This window comes from Miscanthus floridulus, chromosome 8, assembly GCF_019320115.1.
Source record: "Miscanthus floridulus cultivar M001 chromosome 8, ASM1932011v1, whole genome shotgun sequence".
In the NCBI taxonomy this organism is placed as follows: Eukaryota; Viridiplantae; Streptophyta; class Magnoliopsida; order Poales; family Poaceae; genus Miscanthus; species Miscanthus floridulus.
The window spans coordinates 26,812,082-26,832,311 of record NC_089587.1 but is presented as its reverse complement, the minus strand read 5'-3'; the positions used below and the strand labels follow the sequence as shown (position 1 = coordinate 26,832,311).

The following is a 20,230-nucleotide window of genomic DNA, read 5'->3' as shown; positions in this document are numbered from 1 at the left end:
TTAAAGATTAAAAGTTTTGCACATAATAGAGATGATGTGGATATTTTTTGTAATTAATAAGGGATGACATAGATAGCTTCATGAAAAGATTGTAAGTTAGTGGGACAATTAGTGAAGAATGATGTGGACATCATGCATGGAGAGATAAAAAATCTAGTGCAGTTTAGCTTTATAAGACTACATATTAAGGTCAAAGAGCTCGTAGAAACTACTCTTTTCAGCTTTACTCGCCACCCTTGTTTTGTGTCACGGTTTTCCTCCGACTTCAACGGTGAAACAATTTGCTTTTTAGTGGTTTGGTTAAATTATGCGCATAATAGCTTGGAGAGTTGACTGAGAATCTCTACCAAACACAGCCTATGACACATGGGCCACGTTCTATGGGACCACATGCTAGTTAATGGTGCTAGGCTAGATGAGTTTTGGTTTAGAGCAACTCCAACAAAGACCCTTGTATCAGAGCCCCTACTTTTATATTTTCCTAGCAGGTTTTATGGGGCCCCCATGACATGGGAAAGCGTTACTCCTTTTACCTAACGTTGTTAGGCAAGTTGACCAGGGTCCCATTAAGAGCCAAGGATCGAACTGCTGGTCTTGCTTCCTACCACAAGTTGTCGGCAGTGGGGGAAGGGGTTTCTTGTCCTATCAGCTTCTAGGACCGGCCAGGCGGTGTGAGTGAACTAGGTGAAAGGATCTAGATGGCCAAAGGGGTGGGGAATAGCCTATGAAAAAAATTTCTACAAACTCAACCACTAGAGCAAATATTAGTAAAATAACAAAGCCTAATAGCCACAACTTTGCCTAGCTCTATGTCACCCAATACAAACCCCTACACAATTCTAGTATCAATTGATCTCTACCACTAGAGCACTCAACAACATAAGGCTAGCAACTAAACAAGGCTTCCCTAGCTAGCTAAACAAGAGAAGCCACTAAACTAGCGACTCATCAACTAACTAAAACTACAACTAAGCTGAAGGGCTACAACTACAAGCAACTACCACACACAAGCAATAGATATGAATGTAGATCACAAGTGAAGTCATCAAACCAAACTAGGATAGAGAAAGACACGAGATTTATCCCCAAGGTTTGTATGCGCTATTAGCCAATAGAAGATGTGTAGAAATGTCTCTCCTGAGATTCCTGCACTAAAAGATACTCTAACAAAGATCCCACAAATAATGTACAAATCAATAAGAACAAGATGAACATAAGAACTCAAGAGACACATGACTTAACTGAGGTCGACCAACCCATAAAGGAATGCCTACGTCCTCATTGTTGAGGAATCCACAATGACTTGGATCTCTTTCAACACTACCCTCTTATCAAACTAACCACAAAGGTCAAGCTTGAGAGATCTTACATTCTCACTAGAATCGTCGGGGTAATACAAACTTCCCGATGCTTAATCATATATCGAGAGCTCATGTGCAACCCCTTGTTGGCTAGAATTCCATGAATCTAAGAGTAACAATCTCAAATCGGTGCCTCGAAGGATTCTCCAATTACTCAAGAGAATGGGTTTGACATTTGGAATCCATTTATGGACATCTAGAATGATGGGGATGGAGTAACTCTCATTTTGGTTGGAGTGTGACACCGATCCGGATTCAGATCAAAAGACATGAACCCTACAACATTAGCATCACGTCTCCTCTAGTTATCAACCATGTTACAATCTGGTTTACTTCACCAAGAAGGTTAATCCCTATCTATAAAATGAAGAACACAAGCAAGAATTCGAAAGTACACAACTCAGTTGAAGTGATAATTGTAGATGAATAATTAAGCACTCAAACTTGGGGGTTTAACAATCGACGACAGTGATTGTTCGAAGATAGATTAATCCAAAGCAAAACCTAAACCCTTACATGGATTATGATGATTCAATATAAAGTGTTTGGGGGCATGATACCCCATAGACGCACCCCCCTAACGGGCTCTAAGACAATACACAACGCAAATAGACCAAAAGATGACGACACAACACCGTGGCAAATTCTAATGGAATTTCGATGTTAAACCAAAGCCATTGGTTAGCTTATGGATTTTTCTTTCCATGCATAGGTGAATCGTAAAAAACAGAGTCAGTATGTGCTCTGGGTGTCCGTTTTACTATAAGCTGGTCCTGGAGGCCGAGGCAGACTCAAACTCGAGTTGGACTGAGCCTCCACACCTCTCTCCATTTACTTTATGATTCTCTCCAATGTTTCTCAGCATGATAACATCATTAGGTAGCAATCTATTCACAAAACTATGAAATGATTGCTTAAAAACGAGGTCACCTTTAGGTATAATTATCGCATTTGAGCTTTAGCCATTGGACCTTGCAAAATAGTTGGTGGATCAGCTGGTGTATCTGAAGGAGTGATGTCCTCATCATGGAAAGCCCTAGCGAGAAATTTTTACACATTAGAGATAATACCAGACATCTAGAAAAATGTCTCGGTCTGTAGAAACAAGTTAGCTCAGAAAATTTTCTCTCAACACTTTTTAGTATTCCAAAGGGTCTGTTAGCCTCTCTTTTAAGCATGGAGATACATGCAAGATACTGACTTTGAATTCCCTTAATAGTACAACATTTTTCTATACTAAAATTTAGAATATAAAAAATTCAAATCTTCAATGAAACTTCATTTGCCACAACTCATCTCAAATAATTTTGGGGGATCGCCATTCATCAAATACTTCATTTCATATACTTAAAACATGCTCAGATACTTTGTCAACATATTAGTCATTTTATTGTGTGTCATTAATCCACCCAAAACCATGATGGGGCTAGATAAAGTTTCAAGAGCCAAACAACCCCTTAATTTTGCTACCTAATCTACACCGTATAGTTTTATAAAATACTTTGGTTATAAAACACGATCAAGTGTTTGGATGGAATACACATTATAGTTTTGAAAAAACCTATATTATTACTTAAAATTATAGTTTATTACGCCTGTTTGGCACAGCTCACAACAACTTCATGAGCGCTTCATGAGCTGTTGTAAGCTATTTTTTTTGTCAAGTACCTTTTTTTTAAAATAGCTTCATGAGTAAAGCTATTTTTGTCTCCCCTCACAAAGGAATGGAACCAGAGAGACTTAAAAAAGTAGCTTATTGCAACTTCATCTGACAAAAGTGGACCCCAACCTAGGTCCTGGCAGATTTGCCCCAAAACGCTTCAACGGGCTTGGTCGCAGGGGCACGCGTGGCGCGGGGCCGGTCGGGCGGGCGTAGCCACCGAGGACACAAGGCTGGGGCACGGCTACCGAGGTGTAGGGTAACGACACAGCCGCCGACGCAGGTCAACGTGAGTCCATCGGCACGGGGTTTAGGCGTGTCCACCGGCGTGGGGTCAAGGCATGGCCGCAGGACCGGAGCGTGTCCGCTGGCGTAGGTGTAGGGTCGAGATGGTGACTAGAGAGGGGTGAATAGTCATTACTAAAATTAATCACGCCGATTAACCAAAATAAATACAGAATTAAAACATTCGGTCTAGCCAAGACTATACCCCTCTATCTATGTTCTCTAACACCTTGCAAAGATCCTAATTAAGTAACAAAGGTGCCGGGCTATCTAGAGCTCATCTAATCAATTCTAGAAGCAAGATCACATAAACCTATGCCACTAGTACTTCAAGCAATGAGGGAGCTCCTACACATACTAGTAAGCAAATGCACAAAGCCACCTAAGCTCACTAGCAATGCTCAATAATAAGGCTACACAAGCCAAATTATAGAGCACAAATTACTTACCTTACACAAGCAAGAAGATAATTAGCAAGCTACACAAGCTAACTAATTATAAGAGCAACTACACAAGCACAATGTATATGAAAGTAATTACAAGCTTGTGTAACGAGGATGCAAACCAACTGGAAGAACAATGTTGACACGGTGATTTTCTCCCGAGGTTCACGTGCTTGCCAACACGCTACGTCCTGTTGTGTCGACCGCTTACTTGGTGATTCAGTGGCTAATTGACATCACCTACCAAGCCCGCACATCGGGCACCGCAAGAACCTACTTCGAAAGTGAGGGTAGCGCAATGACACGCTCAACTAGAGTTACTCTTCGTGGCTCCCACAGGGCGAGCATAATGCCCCTCACAAAGTTCTTCTCCAGAGCACCGCACAATCTTCTTGTGGGTTTCAATGGAGACCACCACTAAGCCGTCTAGGAGGTGGCAACCTCCAAGAGTAACAAGCACCACCGGCCTGTAACTCGATCATCTAGTGCCACTTGATGCAACCTCATGATGCAATCACACTAGAATCGCTTACTCACTCAATCGAATAATCACTATCAAGCTAGAGTGAGTTAGAGGACTCCCAAGCACTACCACATAAGCCATCAAGGCTCTAGTGTGCTTAGCTCTACCAAGCTACTCGCCAAAGGCTGACCAAGGCTCCTATTTATAACCCCATGTATAGATAGAGCTGTTACCCTTTCACTGGACAGATTTCAGGATGACCGGACGCTCCGATCAGATTGATCGGACACACCCTGCTAGTGTCTGGTCAACGGATGGCTGCCATGTCATCCCAGGCTTCAAATACTGAGCGCTTGATCTCAATGGTTAAGTTACGACTGGACACATCACAGTGTATGACTGGACGTGTTAGTTTGAGCGTTACCGAACATAGGACCCCAGCGTCCGGTCACTTCTAGTAAGGTTCTAGAGACGCTCAACTACGACCGGACATGTCTGATCGGTCACGATTGGACGCAACATCAGCGTCCGGTCCTTCTCCTCTTCTCTATGTTGCCACGTCAGCGAGACCGGATGCACCCACCCAGTGTTCGATCGAAGATCAACGCCTATGCCTTCACTGCTGCCACTTTTCGAACGTAGGACCCTAGCATCCGGTCACTGCAGTGTCCGGTGCACTTTGTGAAATCCTATATTTTCTGTACACTCTGACGGTGAAGTTTTGAACCCTTGCTCCTAAGTGCTAAACACAATGTGTATCACCTTTCGCTTTTGTTTCTTCACCGAGTTGATCCACATCAACTCCAACTTCTTCTTCTTTGTAAATGTGCCAACACCACCAAGTCTACACTACCATGTGTATGTGTGTTAGCTTTTCATAAACATTTTTCAAAGGATTAGCCACTCAACTTGCCATGCCACTCGATCCTAGCGATGATGCAAAGTTAGATCACTCGAGTGGCACTAGATGACCGATATGTAAATAAGTTTGCCTCTCTTGATAGTACGGCCATCTATCCTAAACCTGGTCATAAACTTCTCTACACAATTATGGTGAAATGAAATGCCCTAGGTTATACCCTTGCCTTGCGCATTTCATTTCATCTTCTCCAATGTCGATGCAACACATGCACCAACACGATCAATAATGATATGATCCACTTTATATCATCATGTGATCATATTGATTCATCGATCTTGACTTCACTTGATTTTCACTGTTGCCTTCATTTATCGGTGCCAAGTCTTGCTCAAGCTTCACCGCCACGTGGTTCATCGCTACAAAGCCTCCAACTTGCCCTTTACGCTTGCAACCGGTCCATCAAGCTAAGTCTTGTCTTGATCTTCTCTACCTTGATCACATGACTCAATGTCATATCTCATGTACAATAAGCTCCTTCATCATCATATATGTGAGCTTTGCAACATCTCCGAGCCATTTTCATCTTCATGGCATATGTTGCTCACACACATATACATGTGGACTAATCACCTATGTATTTCACATAAACACAATTAGTTCACCTAGGCTATCACTCAATTACCAAAACCACACAGAGACCTTTCAATCTCCTTCTTTTTGGTAATTGATGACAACTCTATAAAGATATGGAAATTAAGCTCTTTTGGATTCATGTTGCTTGCCCAAACAATTTTACCATATGTAAATGATTTTGGACAAGTATCACAAACCCGAAATGATAGTATTAGCTCTCCCTACATATGTGCTAGAGTGTTTGGTTTGAAGCTCTAACATATGCATAGATTTGAAATTTGTGGGAGAGTAATTACTACCAAATGATGCTAAGGTGTATAGAATAAACCTTTGAAGCGTGATACCAATCGGAGTTGCACTTTTAAGTTCATCCTTAGCACCATGGTTAGCTAGATATCACTTGAAAATAAAATCACTACATACCTCGTGAGATCAACATTAAAAGCAAGATACTAGCATTACTTAAAAAGCATACCAAGTGTCTAGCTATCATCCTATGCATGCTAGTTTTTATTTCATCAATCAAATTGTTCAACTAGCATACACCACACAAGCATGCATATTGAATTTAAAAGCTTATACAATTCAAGCGAGCATAAGAATATGCACATATCAAATGCAATCAACCAAAGTTCATGATCTTGCTCCCCCTACTTGTGTGCTTCTTTTGTCCAAGAATTTAGATTCTTTTGCATTCTTCGATGTTGCTCCCCCTTTGTCCATATCCATATCCAACGTCTACTTCTTTGTCTCACAATCTTTCCCAAAGCTTTCATATCTTTGTACAATCTCTCTCTTTTTGACATCAATTTCCATAAAAGGTGTGCTTCTCATTGATGCAAAGGTTTGCATTTGGGGTAGATGGTTGAGGCTTAAATCTTACATTTTTTATGGACATCACTTGATTATTGGAATGACACCACTTGTGGATACCACTTATAGATATCACTTATAGGGCTTCTTGAGATACCACACATAGGATCTTTGATCTTGATACCAGTTGGTGGGAAACCTTCCCCTATGTCATAGCATGGGTCATTCATTTCATAAACTTGAACTCTTGGAAATGAGGGATGCATTCTTTATTTTGATGATCACTTAAAGTTGAGGATCACTTGTGGAACCATCGTCTTGCATGATTGATACCACGTGTAGATGTGATACCACTTGAAAGAATTTTCTAGTATGGAACCACTTGTTGGATTTATCAATTTTGACCATTTCTTGAATATTGACTATCTTCATGAGTACCACTTATAGAATATTACTTGTGAGTTGATATAGACATCACTTGTGAATTCTTGATGAAACACTTGAGTCTAGATACCACTTATAACAAACAAACTAGATATCCATTTATATTATTATCTTATGCTTGTACTCTTTTTACTTATCATGAGCTTCTAAGTTGACTCGAACTAAATTGATTTGTCTAAGCTTTCAAGTCCGATTTGAACCAATGACAAGCTTCTTCACATCTCTTATAAGGGTTATCTTGCCAATGTTGCGCTTGTCACTTGTTAGCAATCCAAATTAAATCAAGTACTTGGGTTCACTAGCTCATGAATAAATTCATATACTAACCACTAGATCAATTAATCATTCAAGCAATAGTAGTAGGCTATGAATTTAAACATTCATTTGTTATGCATGATCCTATGAAGCATGTACTATATGCACTAATCACATACTAGTAAGGGATGAAATGATCATGCACATTACAATGATACCTTTGCTATGTTGGAGTAGAGGATAGTCACATAGATTCCAATTTATTACTCCAATAGCAATGTAAAGTCCAATTATAAGTCTGGTGAAGACTAATAGATACCATTTTGAATTCCATTCTTCACCCATATGAAATGAATACCACTTATGATTAAGTATACTTTCTTATTGTGGTTGGCTTGCTTCATCTTTTGATCAATGCTTGTATGAGAGAACTATTTGGAATGCCACTTGAATTGTCATGACTAGCTCTCTTTTGGGTGTTGCTTGCTTTTCTTAATCAACCCTTTTGATTGCTTTAACTAAGCATCTCAAATATTCCTCGGATCACCACTTCCATGTTAGACTTTCAAGTACCATACTTGGTTTACCTACACATAGGTGGCAAGCCCCTACACTAGGGAAAAGTGACCTCTCTCTAAGAACCATTCTTGACACTCACTTGAAAAACTTGATTGATTGATCTAAGTGATGGACTTAACTTGATGAGTAACCTTGATTACTTCTTTAAGTCATTTTCTTTCTACTTATTTAAGTTATTTTTTTCTACCAAATGATTTCCAATAGTTACTATAACTTAAACTTCATCTTCATCTTGAGTTTGATCTTGATATTTCAATTTGAGTACCGAATATGTGTGTAAAGTATACTTCCGCAATCAAATGGCCTTGTACTCTTTGCTTGTTATGCTTTTAGATCATCTCAAAACCATACTTAGGTGCCTCAATTACTTATAAATATATTTTCAACTTGAGGACCTTTCCATTAAAGTGACTCTTGATCAATCCAATAATTATCACTTTTCTGACAGATTCTATACTCTTTAAAGAAAAATATATATCTCCCAAAATACAAATCCAAATACCACTAAATTTGGTGGAGATGTGCTTTACTAAGTTGTATATCAGCTGTAAAATTTTGAGCTTTATTTGACTTCATATGAACTGCCAGAAATCAGATCTTCCACCACTGCTATATGCTGAAAACTGCTGCACTATAGCTGTCAAGATCTATTCCAAAACCAAAGCATCCCTTATTCAATTTTCATAAAATTTATACAAAATCTTATATCACAAGTCTAGAGCATGTACACCAATTTTTATGCCAATCTAATACGTTTTGATCACTCAAACATGGCTAAGATCATAGCTAGCTCAGATTTTACAATATAGGACAAATTTCAACTATTGAGCTATACTTCATCAAATATGAATTAAACTTAAAACTAACTTGTTTGAATACTTACATAAGACATATATCCATTCAATTCACTTACTAAAAGTCATCTCATGAATTTATCCGATACAAATCAATTCAAACTTGATTACTAAGCAATTATCCATTCAATCATCTTATAACAAGCAACATTGCATATTTATCCAACTCAATCAACTCATATGCACCCAAATGAAATGTTCAACAAAAGATATACCTTGGTTAGCTCATGATCATCCATCTAGCAAGCTTTACCTTAATTATTTGCAGGCTATCAAATATATCCAATGAATTACCAACAATTTGAATTATAGCACTTGTATGATATAGCACATTTGAACTTCACTTAATTATCATGGTATTGGGTTTGGATGTGCACTAGGCTTCATAACTTGACTCAACATATGATGATCAACATAAAATCAATTGAATTAAGCCTCCAATGCCGATGGTACCTACAATCAATCATCCACTTTTTGATGGTACCCAAATAATTTTGGATCCTCTCAAGTTAGGAGCAATATATTTAGACAAAGTCTTGGTATGAGTAGCATGATGTTCTGCAATAATAACCATAGAGGTACCATTACCATCCTTTATAAGCATATTATCATTATCAATTGAAATGGGCTTAGAATTATTACCTAGGGGACATGAATGAGCCATGTGTTCTTTTTTCCGGCATGAGTAGCAAACTCTCTTTGATTGAGCCTTCTCTTCATTGCTCATGTGTTGCTTCTCATTGCCTTACCTCTTCTCTTTTGCTTGAATCTTCTTCTCGAGCTTGGTAGAACACTTCAAGGTAAAGTGCTCCATATCTTTACACTTGAAGCACTTGATGTGAGCATAATCTTTCCTTTTATCTTGATTCTTGCTCATCATCTTGGCATCTTGATTAGAAGTTGGATGCCTTGCTCTTGCTTTACCACATCTTCTTGTCTTCTTCTTCTTCATCCCCAAATCACCATCTTGATGGTTGATCTTGACTTGAATTTGGGGTTTAGCTTTTGGCCCAACTTGGAGTTTCTTGGTTGGGCAATACTTGGCAAGATGTCCCATATCATGGCACCAATAGCATATGAGATGAGATATCTTTTCTTCTTGCATCTTCAAGTTCTTATCCTTTCTCTTTTTGAAGCTAATGCCACTCTTGGCACCATAGCTTCTTTGATTCTTCATCATATGCTCAAAGGTTACTTTGGTATTGTAGCACCTCTCTAATTTGTTGCTCAAATTCTTCATGTGTTCATTAAGCTCATTGTTCTTCTTCAAAAGGTTAGTCTCACAAGACATAAAAGTAGAACAAGCATAACATATCTAATAAATCATCACAAAAAGTGGATACATGCTTCTTACCTACATCACAAGGGTTAGCAATATTTTATAAATTTATCATTTAATCCAAGTGATGAGCTCTCATTATTTTAAGTTTCTTTGTAAACACTTTAATGAGAGAAGCATATTATTCTAATAATTCTTCATGAGATACAAGTAGTGTCTCATGATTCAATTTTAACTCACAATGTAAAGAGTTAAGAGCATCAAATAATTTCTTATGTTCTTCACAAGAGTTCTTTAGAAAATGAGTTTTTATTTTCTAATTTCATTGTTTTAGCTTCTCATTTTTTAAAGACATGGTCATGCTAGCAAGTCTATTCATAAGCTCATCATATGAATCAACATGATTAACCACATTATCATTTGATACCTTGGTGTCACCTTGTGACATGAAGCAATGTAGTAATATAGAAGAGCTTGTAGTAGTATCATAATCATGGCCCAAGCAAGAATCATCATCATCAAGATCACCACCAAGTCTACTTGAGGTAGAATCTTCATGTGCAACACTTGTGGCGTCATCATCAACCTTGTCAAGTGAACTTGTAGTTGATCGATCATCATCATTATCACTTGACCATGAGGTGCAGCAATCTTTCACAATCACCAAATTGTGATCATGCTCGACACACTCATGCGCCTCCTTCTTAGGTTCATCTTCCTTCTTGAATTTGGCATCATCCCATGTGGAGGAATCATCGAAGGTGCACTTGATGGACTCCCATATCTCATGAGCGATTCCCGTGATGTTTACTTGTTTCATCAAATCAAAACTCAAAACATCCATTAGAAAACAACAAGCATGTGCATCAAGTTCAAAGAGAACTCTTTGGGCTTTGGTGAGATTTCTATGATCCAAAATATGGGTGAGACCACTAGTGACAACCCACCAAAATTTAGGTTCCTTTGCACGAAAATGATCAAGCATGTGATTTTTCCAAAGTGTAAAGTTTGTGCCATAAAAAATGTGTGTCTCACAAACATTTAGCCTATTAGACGTCATCCTCTCGGATCGGTGAAGACCACAAATAAAAGACCTCATTCTGATACCACTTGTAGGGTCGAGATAGCGACTAGAGGGAGGTAAATAGTCATTACTAAAATTAATCGCGCCGGTTAACTGAAATAAGAACACACAAACCTATGCCACTAATACCTACACATGTTAGTAAGCAAAAACATAAAGCCACCTAAGCTCACTAGCGATGCTCAATAATAAAGCTATACAAGCCAAATTATAGAGCGCAAATTACTTAGCTACACAAATTAAGCAATGTAATTAACAAGGTTACACAAAACAAATTAACCATGAAGGGATCTACTTCTATGCTACAAAAGCAAAAGGATAATTAGCAAGCTGCATAAGCTAACTAATTATAAGAGCAACTACACAAGCATAATGTATATGAAAGTAATTACAAGCTTATGTAACGAGGATGCAAACCAACGGAAAGAATAATGTTGACACGGTGATTTTCTCCCGAGGTTCACGTGCTTGCCAACACGCTATGTCCCCATTGTGTCGATCGCTCACTTAGTTTTTCGGCGGCTAATTGGCATCACCCGCCAAGCCCGCACGTCGAGCACCGCAAGAATCTACCCTGAAAGTGAGGATAGCTCAATGACACGCTCAACTGAGTTGCTCTTCGCGGCTCCTGCGGGGCGAGCACAATGCCCCTCACAAAGCTCTTCTCCGGAGCACCGCATAAGCTTCTTGCGGGCTTCGACGGAGACCACCACCAAGCCGTCTAGGAGGTATCAACCTCCAAGAGTAACAAGCACCACTAGCGTGCAATTCGATCATCTAGTACCACTCGATACAACCTCACGATACAATCACACTAGAATCGCTCACTCACTCAATCGGATGATCACTATCAAACTAGAGTGAGTTAGAGGGCTCCCAAGCACTACCACATAAGCCATCAAGGCTCGAGTGTGCTCAGCTCTACCAAGCTACCCGCTAAAGGCCAACCAAGGCTCCTATTTATAACTTCACGTACAGATAGAGCCGTTATCTATTTACTGGGCAGATTTCGGGGTGACCGGACGCTCCAGTCAAATCGATCGGACACACCCTGCCAATGTCTAGTCAACGGATAGCTGTCACGTCATTCCTGGCTTTAAATACTGAGCGCCCGATCTCAATGGTTAAGTTGCAATCGGACGCAGCAGTGTATGATCGGACACATGACCTTAGCGTCCGATCACTTTCAGTAAGGTTCCACTCACGATCGGACGCGTCAGTTTGAGCGTGACCGGACACAGGACTCCAGCGTCCGGTCACTTCTAGTAAGGTCCCAGAGACGCTCAACTACGACTGGACATATCCGATCGGTCACGACCGGACGCAGCATCAGCGTCTGGTCCTTCTCCTCTTCTCTACGTTGCCACGTCAACAGGACCGGACGCACCCACTCAGCGTCCGGTCGAAGACCGATGCCTACGTCTTCACTGCTGCCACTGACCGGACGTAGGACCCCAGCATTCGATCAGTGCGTGACCAGCGTCTGGTACACTCTATAAAATCCTGTCTTTTCTGTACACTCCACCGGTGAAGTTTCGAACTCTTGCTCCCAAGTGCTAAACACAATGTGTATCATCTTTCGCTTCTGTTTCTTTACCGAGTTGATCCACATCAACTCCAACTTCTTCTTCTTTACAAATGTGTCAACACCACCAAATGTACACCACCATGTGTATGTGTATTAGCTTTTTACAAATATTTTCCAAGGATTAGCCACTCAACTTGCCACGCCACTCGATCCTAGCGACGATGCAAAGTTAGATCACTCGAGTGGCACTAGATGACCGATATACAAACAAATTTGTCCCTCTTGATAGTACGTCAATCTATCCTAAACCCGGTCATAAACTTCTCTATACACCTATGACCGGTGAAATGAAATGCTCCAGGTTATACCTTTGCCTTGCTCATTTCATTCCATCTCCTCCAATGTCGATGCAACACATGCACCAACACGATCAACAATGATTTGATCCACTTTATATCATAATGTGATTATATTGGTTCATTGATCTTGACTTTACTTTTTTTTCACCGTTGTCTTCGTTCATCGGCGCTAAGTCTTGCTCAAACTTCACCGTCACGCGGTCCATTGCTCCAAAGCTCTAATTTGCCCTTCATACTTGCAACTGGTCCATTAAGCCATGTCTTGTCTTGATCTTCTCCACCTTGATCATATGACTCAATGTCATGTCTCATGTGCAATAAGCTCTTTCATCATCACATGTGTGAGCTTTGCAATATCTCCGAGCTATTTTCATCTTTATGACATATGTTGCTCACACACATGTACGTATAGACTGATCACTTGTGTATTTCACATAAATACACAGCCTGTTCGCTTGCTCGTAAACGATCGTAAATTTCCAACCAGGAACAGTGTTTTTCTCTCACACCAAACCAGCCAGCAGTAAATAATCCACGATCATTTACGGCCTTTCGAACAGGCTGACAATTAGTACACCTAAATTATGACTCGATTACCAACACCGGAGACCTTTCAGCCGGGCCAGGGTGCGCGGCTTCCGGCACGGGGCCAGGGCGGGCGCGGAGCCGGCGCGCGCCGCCTCGGCCGCGGTCGCCGGGGCGTCCTCCTGGCGTCGCGGGACCAGCGCGCGGCGCGGTGCCGGGCGTCCTGTTGCGTGCGCTCGAGTACAGCTGGCTGTGAGCTGGTACAGGCTCTTGCGTGCGTGCATGGGGACCAGCTCTTGCGGTACAGGCTCTCGCGTGAAGATTTCCAAGGAAGAAGACGCCAGGAGTAGAAAAGAAAAAGGTAATTAGGGGCATTTTGATATTTTTATTCCTTCGATGTCTTTGTTTTGCTAAATATTTTTTTCAAAATAGATTAGCTTCCCTTAAGAAAACTACTAATGAAGCTATTTTTTTAAAAAAAACAACTTCACTGGTAAAACTGACCTGTACCAAAACTCCACTCTAAATCTTTTATAAAACCATAGTTTTACACATCTGTTGCTTTTTTATTTAAACTAAAGTTTCTTGAAACCACGGCATCAAAGTTTCTTGAAAGCACGGCATCCAAACGCAAGTGATTTGTAGAAATTTGTCCTGGTTCAAGACTCTAGTCAACTTCGTCCAAAACCCAAACCCTCTCTGTGTCTCTAACCCGCACCGTCGCGCACGGCTCATATAAATGCCTGGAGCCGCCTGTGCGTTGGACTTAAACCGAACCTCGCCGCCGCCGCCTCCGCCTCCGCCTCCTCCGTCTCTCTTTCATCTCCTTCCTCCTGCAATCCCACCTCACCCGCACCCGCAGCAGCGCCGCTAGGGTTTGCTCAGGCCCCGAACCCCGCCTTCTGATTACTGCGAATCCGAGGTAATCCGCCTTTTCCCCGCGCCCTCTTCCAAGGCTCGAGCTAGGGTTTCTGCGTGTTGGCTCAGATTCCGTTGTTTCGATCTCAGGCGGCGGTTGCGCGGAAGTTTGCGGCATGGCGGGGTACCCGGAGGACAACCAGCACGCGTTGAACGGGTACGACGAGGAGGAGGTCGACGAGGAGGGGCACCCCGGGAGGCGGGGAGGCCGGGATGGGGCCTCTGGGTACGGCGATGCTAGCGGAGAGGATGGGCAGGGGGCGGGCGGCGACTCGTCGGGGTGAGCGATCTGGGCCCTATGGCTTCTGAATATTAAGGATTAAGGATGTGAGCCAGGAGGAGAGCTAATACTTTTGCCTTTTGCAGGAAGATTTTTGTCGGAGGCGTTGCTTGGGAGACAACTGAAGGTAAAATTTATATGTTATTTACTGGATTGGATGCGCCTGGAATTTGATTTGTCTAGTTCGGTTCTTTAGATGTTTTGAATGCTAAAATAAAGGTGCTCCCGGAGTTCGATTTGTCTAGTTTGGTTCTATAGATGTTTTGAATGCTAAAATAAAAATGTGGAAACACGAACCATCTGCGCAGCAGGTTGTCATAAAGGGTTGATATGGCTTTTGTTGTTGCGGAAAGTAGTGTTTCTGTTATCATGTTTCCGTTACATGTCCAGACAGGTTACTACGCTGAGGCTGTTTTCCTTGTTTGCCTTTTTTTTTTTTTTTTTTTTGCTATAATGGCTTAATGTTATTCATGTGAAAATGTGGAAACACAAACTATCTGCGCAGCAGGTTGTCATAAAGGGTTGATATGGCTTTTGTTGTTGCGGAAAGTAGTGTTTCTGTTAGCATGCTTCCGTTACATGTCCGACAGGTTACAACGCTGAGGCTGTTTTCCTTGTTTGCCTGTGTTTTTTTGCTATACTGGCTTAATGTTATTCATGTGTTTTCTTGCATATTTTTCTTGCCCGTGGCATTATTTGTTATTTGATTGGTTGACTTGCTGCCGTTATTGTCTCATGGATTCAACTATGTTCCCATGTTTTTAATCAAGTTTGTGAATTTTTGTAACTTCTAACTGGAATAGGACATATGAATGATATACCTGGGTGACTAGTCAAAAAAATTATGTGCACGATTGATGATGCACTTTATAGATACATGTTTCTTTGCATGTTCTGTGCTGCTGAGCATATTTTTGGTGCTTAGCCTTTAAACATTTTTTCAATATATAAGTGGGATACAGTAAAAATTGTGAATTCCTGCATCATGCCCATATTTGCTTTTACTCATTGTACTGCATTTGTAGTTTGTATTGATTTATAACACACTTGGTATTTGAGTAAAGGATACACCAGTAAGGAAAGCTGTTACATCTTTTCCAACGCCTGTTACTCGGTTTTTGTTCTATTAATGAGTCGTTTGTCCCACATTGCATAGTAAATTGTAAAATTAATATTCCTGTTATGTATGTAGTTAAGTGCATAATGCTTAGATATGTTGCCTGAATTAACTAATCTAAGATACAAGTACTGACAAGTAATGAGATAGCTTGCACATAATCATGAGCTCCTTTCAAATTCATATGTTCTCTTGCCCCAATACATACAACAGTATGGGTTATGCAAGAAATTCCATAGGTTTATGCTTAATAAAAGAAGGGCTCGTCATCTGTGATGTAGTTTACCTTTAGATTTGCATTTGTTGATTGGTTTCTCGAATGATGTTTCTAGGTTTGCTCTTATGTGAAATATTTTTTTCGTCCGTCTCCAACTTGGTTTGCTACTTTTTGTGATTTTGTTCTTTTTTCCAAATTGACAAATCTGTATGGTTTATTTGTTTGTATGTAGAATCATTCTCCAAGCATTTTGAGAAGTATGGGGCAATAACTGATTCTGTAATTATGAAGGACAAGCATACTAAGATGCCTCGTGGATTTGGATTTGTTACATTTTCTGATCCATCTGTTATAGACAAGGTTTTGGAGGATGATCACGTTATAGATGGCAGAACGGTAGGACATCTAATTTAGATTGGCCGTAACAGGGACCTCAGTTTGCAGCTCTGCAAACCTCTGCAATTTAGTTGACATTTAGCTTCTCTCGACCCCTATCAACTTTGGTTTATGCAGGTTGAAGTCAAGAGGACAGTCCCGAGGGAAGAGATGACCACCAAAGACGGCCCTAAGACAAGAAAGATCTTCATCGGTGGGCTACCACCATCTCTTACTGAAGGTAGGTGTTTGCTATCAACAAAGAAATCTTGAACTCAATTTGTATATGATACTGAGAAGGTACAAAATTTCAGATGAGTTGAAGGATCACTTTTCATCGTATGGTAAGGTGGTTGAACATCAGATAATGCTAGATCATAGCACTGGGCGTTCTAGAGGGTTTGGTTTTGTCACTTTTGAAAGTGAAGATTCTGTTGAAAGGGTCATATCAGAGGGGAGAATGCGTGATCTTGGTGGGAAGCAGGTTAGATTTTTAAATTCATTTTGTTGTAAACTTATGTTTCACTCAATAGTGAAGTAGAACAAAAAAACTAAATAGACTTAGAAATGTTCATAATTTCATATGCGGGTATTGAAATTATAGACTAGAATACGACTTAGGTCCTGATATGTGACCACTATTTTGGCTATAATAGGTGCTTCGACATCCCGAGTAGAACCCTATAGCTCTTCTATAGGGAAAAGGCATTGTTTTTCTTTCCCTTCTAAATTCACATTTATTGGTATTGCTCACACCTTGTGATCTTAACCTCCTTATTTTTGGTTATTTAATGTATGGTATTGCTCATTTTCTTGACGATTCATAGAGAATTGGAATTTGATCTAAGATGATTGTGCTGATTAACAGAGAAGAAATGGTTTTCCTGTTGTTTCAGTTAAATGTCTTAGTCATGTCAGTTAACTTTTTATGGTTTCTGTTCGCAGGTTGAAATAAAGAAGGCTGAACCAAAGAAACATGGATCTGATCACAGCAGCAATGGGAGATCAAGCCACGGAGGTGGAGGTTACCGCAATTCTTACCGTAGTGGTGGTGGAGCTGGTAGTGCCAGCAGTGGCAGCAGTGGGGGTGGCGGCGGTTATGGGTATGGTGGTGCTTATCGATCTGCTGCAGCGGGTTATGGATATGATGGTGGCGCAGGAGCAGGATATGGCTATGGTAGAGGGTATGGCTATGGAGGCAATGCTGGCTTTGGGTCTGGTTTTGGCGGTGGTTATGGTGGATCCATGTATGGAGGTGCATATGGCGCATATGGTGCCTACGGTGGTGGCCCCTATGGAGGGGGTGCCTATGGAGGCGGTGCATATGGAGGTGGCGCCTATGGTGGCGCCCCAGGTGGTTATGGCACTGGCGGATACGGCAGTTATGGCGGAGCAGGTGGAGCTGCTGGTGGTACTGGTGGTGGGAGTACAGGTGCTCGGGGTTCTAGCAGGTATCATCCATATGGAAAATAAGCGACGTTTAATCAATTTTTCTGGGTCTCAGGAGTTCCTCTGGTCTCCTAGAAGTTCAGTTTTCATGCCTTGTCCACCTAAACAGCTGCATTGGAACATAGTTTGGTTGAACTCAAGTCACCGTCAGAACAACTGTGTAATTGCAGCTGCTGAGCCCGCCCACCTGCCTTTGTTTGCTGTACAAGCTACACATGAAACCTGTGTTGTATTCTTTAGTTTGCTATGCAGAGTTTAGAACCCTGAGAACAAGCATTTTATTGTAGGAACAGTACTTGGTGCAGTAGAACCTATATTCTGTGCTGTAACATTGCCAATGCAAGATTTAACTGTTGCCACATGTGGTGATTATAACTAGGAACCCATTAAAGGATTTGGTTACACCTTATGACTGTTGATTTACTTTCTGCAAATGGAAATGAAAGAAAACTCAGGGATGCGACATGGACTGTGACGTATAAGTGTTGAAATGGCTGCATTCGTACTTCAGTTTTGTGCATGGGAATTCTTATTCTGTTGCAACTTGCAACAATTATTTGTTATGTTCTCTTTTTTTATCACCTGAGTATTATTCTTAGTTTCTTTTTTTTTTGTCATCAGAAAATGTTATACTTATGTCTGGCTCACGTGTCGGTTCTCAATTGCTTTTTAGTGTCCATGGTTTAGCCCTTAGCAGCCATGTTTCGGTCCCCTGGAACCGGAACGAAAACGGGTATCATTTCCTGGAACAGGAACAAAAACTTGGGGGTATCATTTTATAACGTGGGGATGGGAACATTCGTGTTTTCGGAATGTAGATATTCCCTGAATGTGGAACATGGATACGGCAACGTTGGTCATGTCCTGGTGATTGAGACTGCCACACACAACATATTTGAGTGCCGATTTACCTTGTCGACTCTCGGCGTTGCCTATATAGTTTTTTGAAAGGACGATAAAAGCTTTGGTGTGATTTTATATTAGAAAAAAAGATTGTTCCAATTTTTTTATAGGAAAAAATGGGACCAAAAACTTGCCACACCGAGGACAACTAAACACACGCTCCTGCCTAATGGCCATTGGTTCTGCCATGTCATTTAGTCCACGGCCTTTATAAAAGCAACTCCAAGAGACTCTCTAAATATTTCCTAATTGCTAGGATAGAGATTTTGATAAAAATATTCTCCAACGGACCATTTAATTGGTTATCTAAATATAGCCATCTTCTATTCTGAATTTTTTCTCTAGCCAAATATATAAAAATGAGAATGGCTCTCTACATTACAAACAAGATATAGAAAAACTGTTGAAGAGTGAAAAGATATATAAAGCGATTTTTATGCAAATGACTTTCCAAATGATGATTTAGAGAGCGAGCTTTAGAAAGACTCTTGGAGATGCTCTAACACCCCCTCGCCCAGATCAAATTCCAAGTGATTATTTCAACAACCTACTAGTGATGTGTTATTGACAACTATGGAAGTGACTCGCAATCTTGTATTAGGGGTTGCTGTTGTAGCTGGAGAACGAAAATATAGGACTCATAAATGTAAAGAGAGCCCTAAATCCAAACTAGGGGTCTGATTTTAGGTAGGGTTTGAGTCTATCTAGCGAATAAATATGAGGTAGGGTTTGGTTAGGGGCAATAGAGTCATCGTCCCATAGGTAAATACCTGCTCTCATCAATTTATAGATACACACATATATTAAAGGTTAGACTTTACAATCTTGACCATTAGTTTAATCAATAATTTTTAATTATTTTAGTACAAACTTGATATTATTGTTAAATTCATATAAATTATTTAATAATAATAAATTTATAATATAAATAAATAAATAATATAAGATAAAATAAATGAATGGTCATAAGTTAATTTAACAATAAACTCTGTCATATTAGACTATGGTTATATAAACTAGATCGGAGGGAGTATTCTCCTTCAAATTTAAGATAAACTCGTCCCAAAAATCAGAGGAACACTGACATGACCTCGTCCCTTGTTGACGACGTTCTTTTTCGTGTCCACGTGCGAGGGGTGATCGTGTTAGGTGGGGCTAGCGGGTGCTTGGTGCTTGCCTCGATGGGCGGCGGCCCGAGGCCATAGGAAACTGGAATGGATCAATCACAATTTTTTCTCCATCCAAACCTAAAATATTTCAACCATTAGTTTTTTTTGAGTCACATTAGAAAAAGCAAACCTATAAGCTTGATCTCAAATAATGCAAAAGCCCACTAAATGCTCAAAAAAGCCCAGCTAGAAAGCCCAATTCTCAATCTTTGCTAGGCACGCCTCGTCGCCTCCTACTTCAATCGAAAACTGAAAGTCCGCAGCCGCACATTTCTCAACGGCCGCTCCCAGTCCCAGCTCCGAAATACGAGTAAAAGTCGCCTTTTCCCGCCCATTCCCACCCCCGAGATCCCCCAAAATACGACCGCAAATTTT

At 40.6% G+C, this 20,230-nt stretch overlaps 1 protein-coding gene across 1 annotated transcript; it reads left to right on the top strand.

Annotated features, from left to right (window-relative positions):
- The first annotated feature begins 14,191 nt into the window (after positions 1 to 14,191).
- On the top strand, positions 14,192 to 18,192 carry LOC136476036 (uncharacterized). The gene is made up of 7 exons (XM_066473704.1): positions 14,192 to 14,349; positions 14,436 to 14,625; positions 14,712 to 14,752; positions 16,192 to 16,355; positions 16,473 to 16,575; positions 16,649 to 16,818; positions 17,280 to 18,192. The coding sequence occupies exons 2-7, from the start codon at positions 14,462 to 14,464 to the stop codon at positions 17,805 to 17,807; spliced, it is 1,170 nt and encodes a 389-aa protein (XP_066329801.1). The 5' UTR covers positions 14,192 to 14,349; positions 14,436 to 14,461; the 3' UTR covers positions 17,808 to 18,192.
- The last annotated feature ends 2,038 nt before the right edge of the window (positions 18,193 to 20,230 follow it).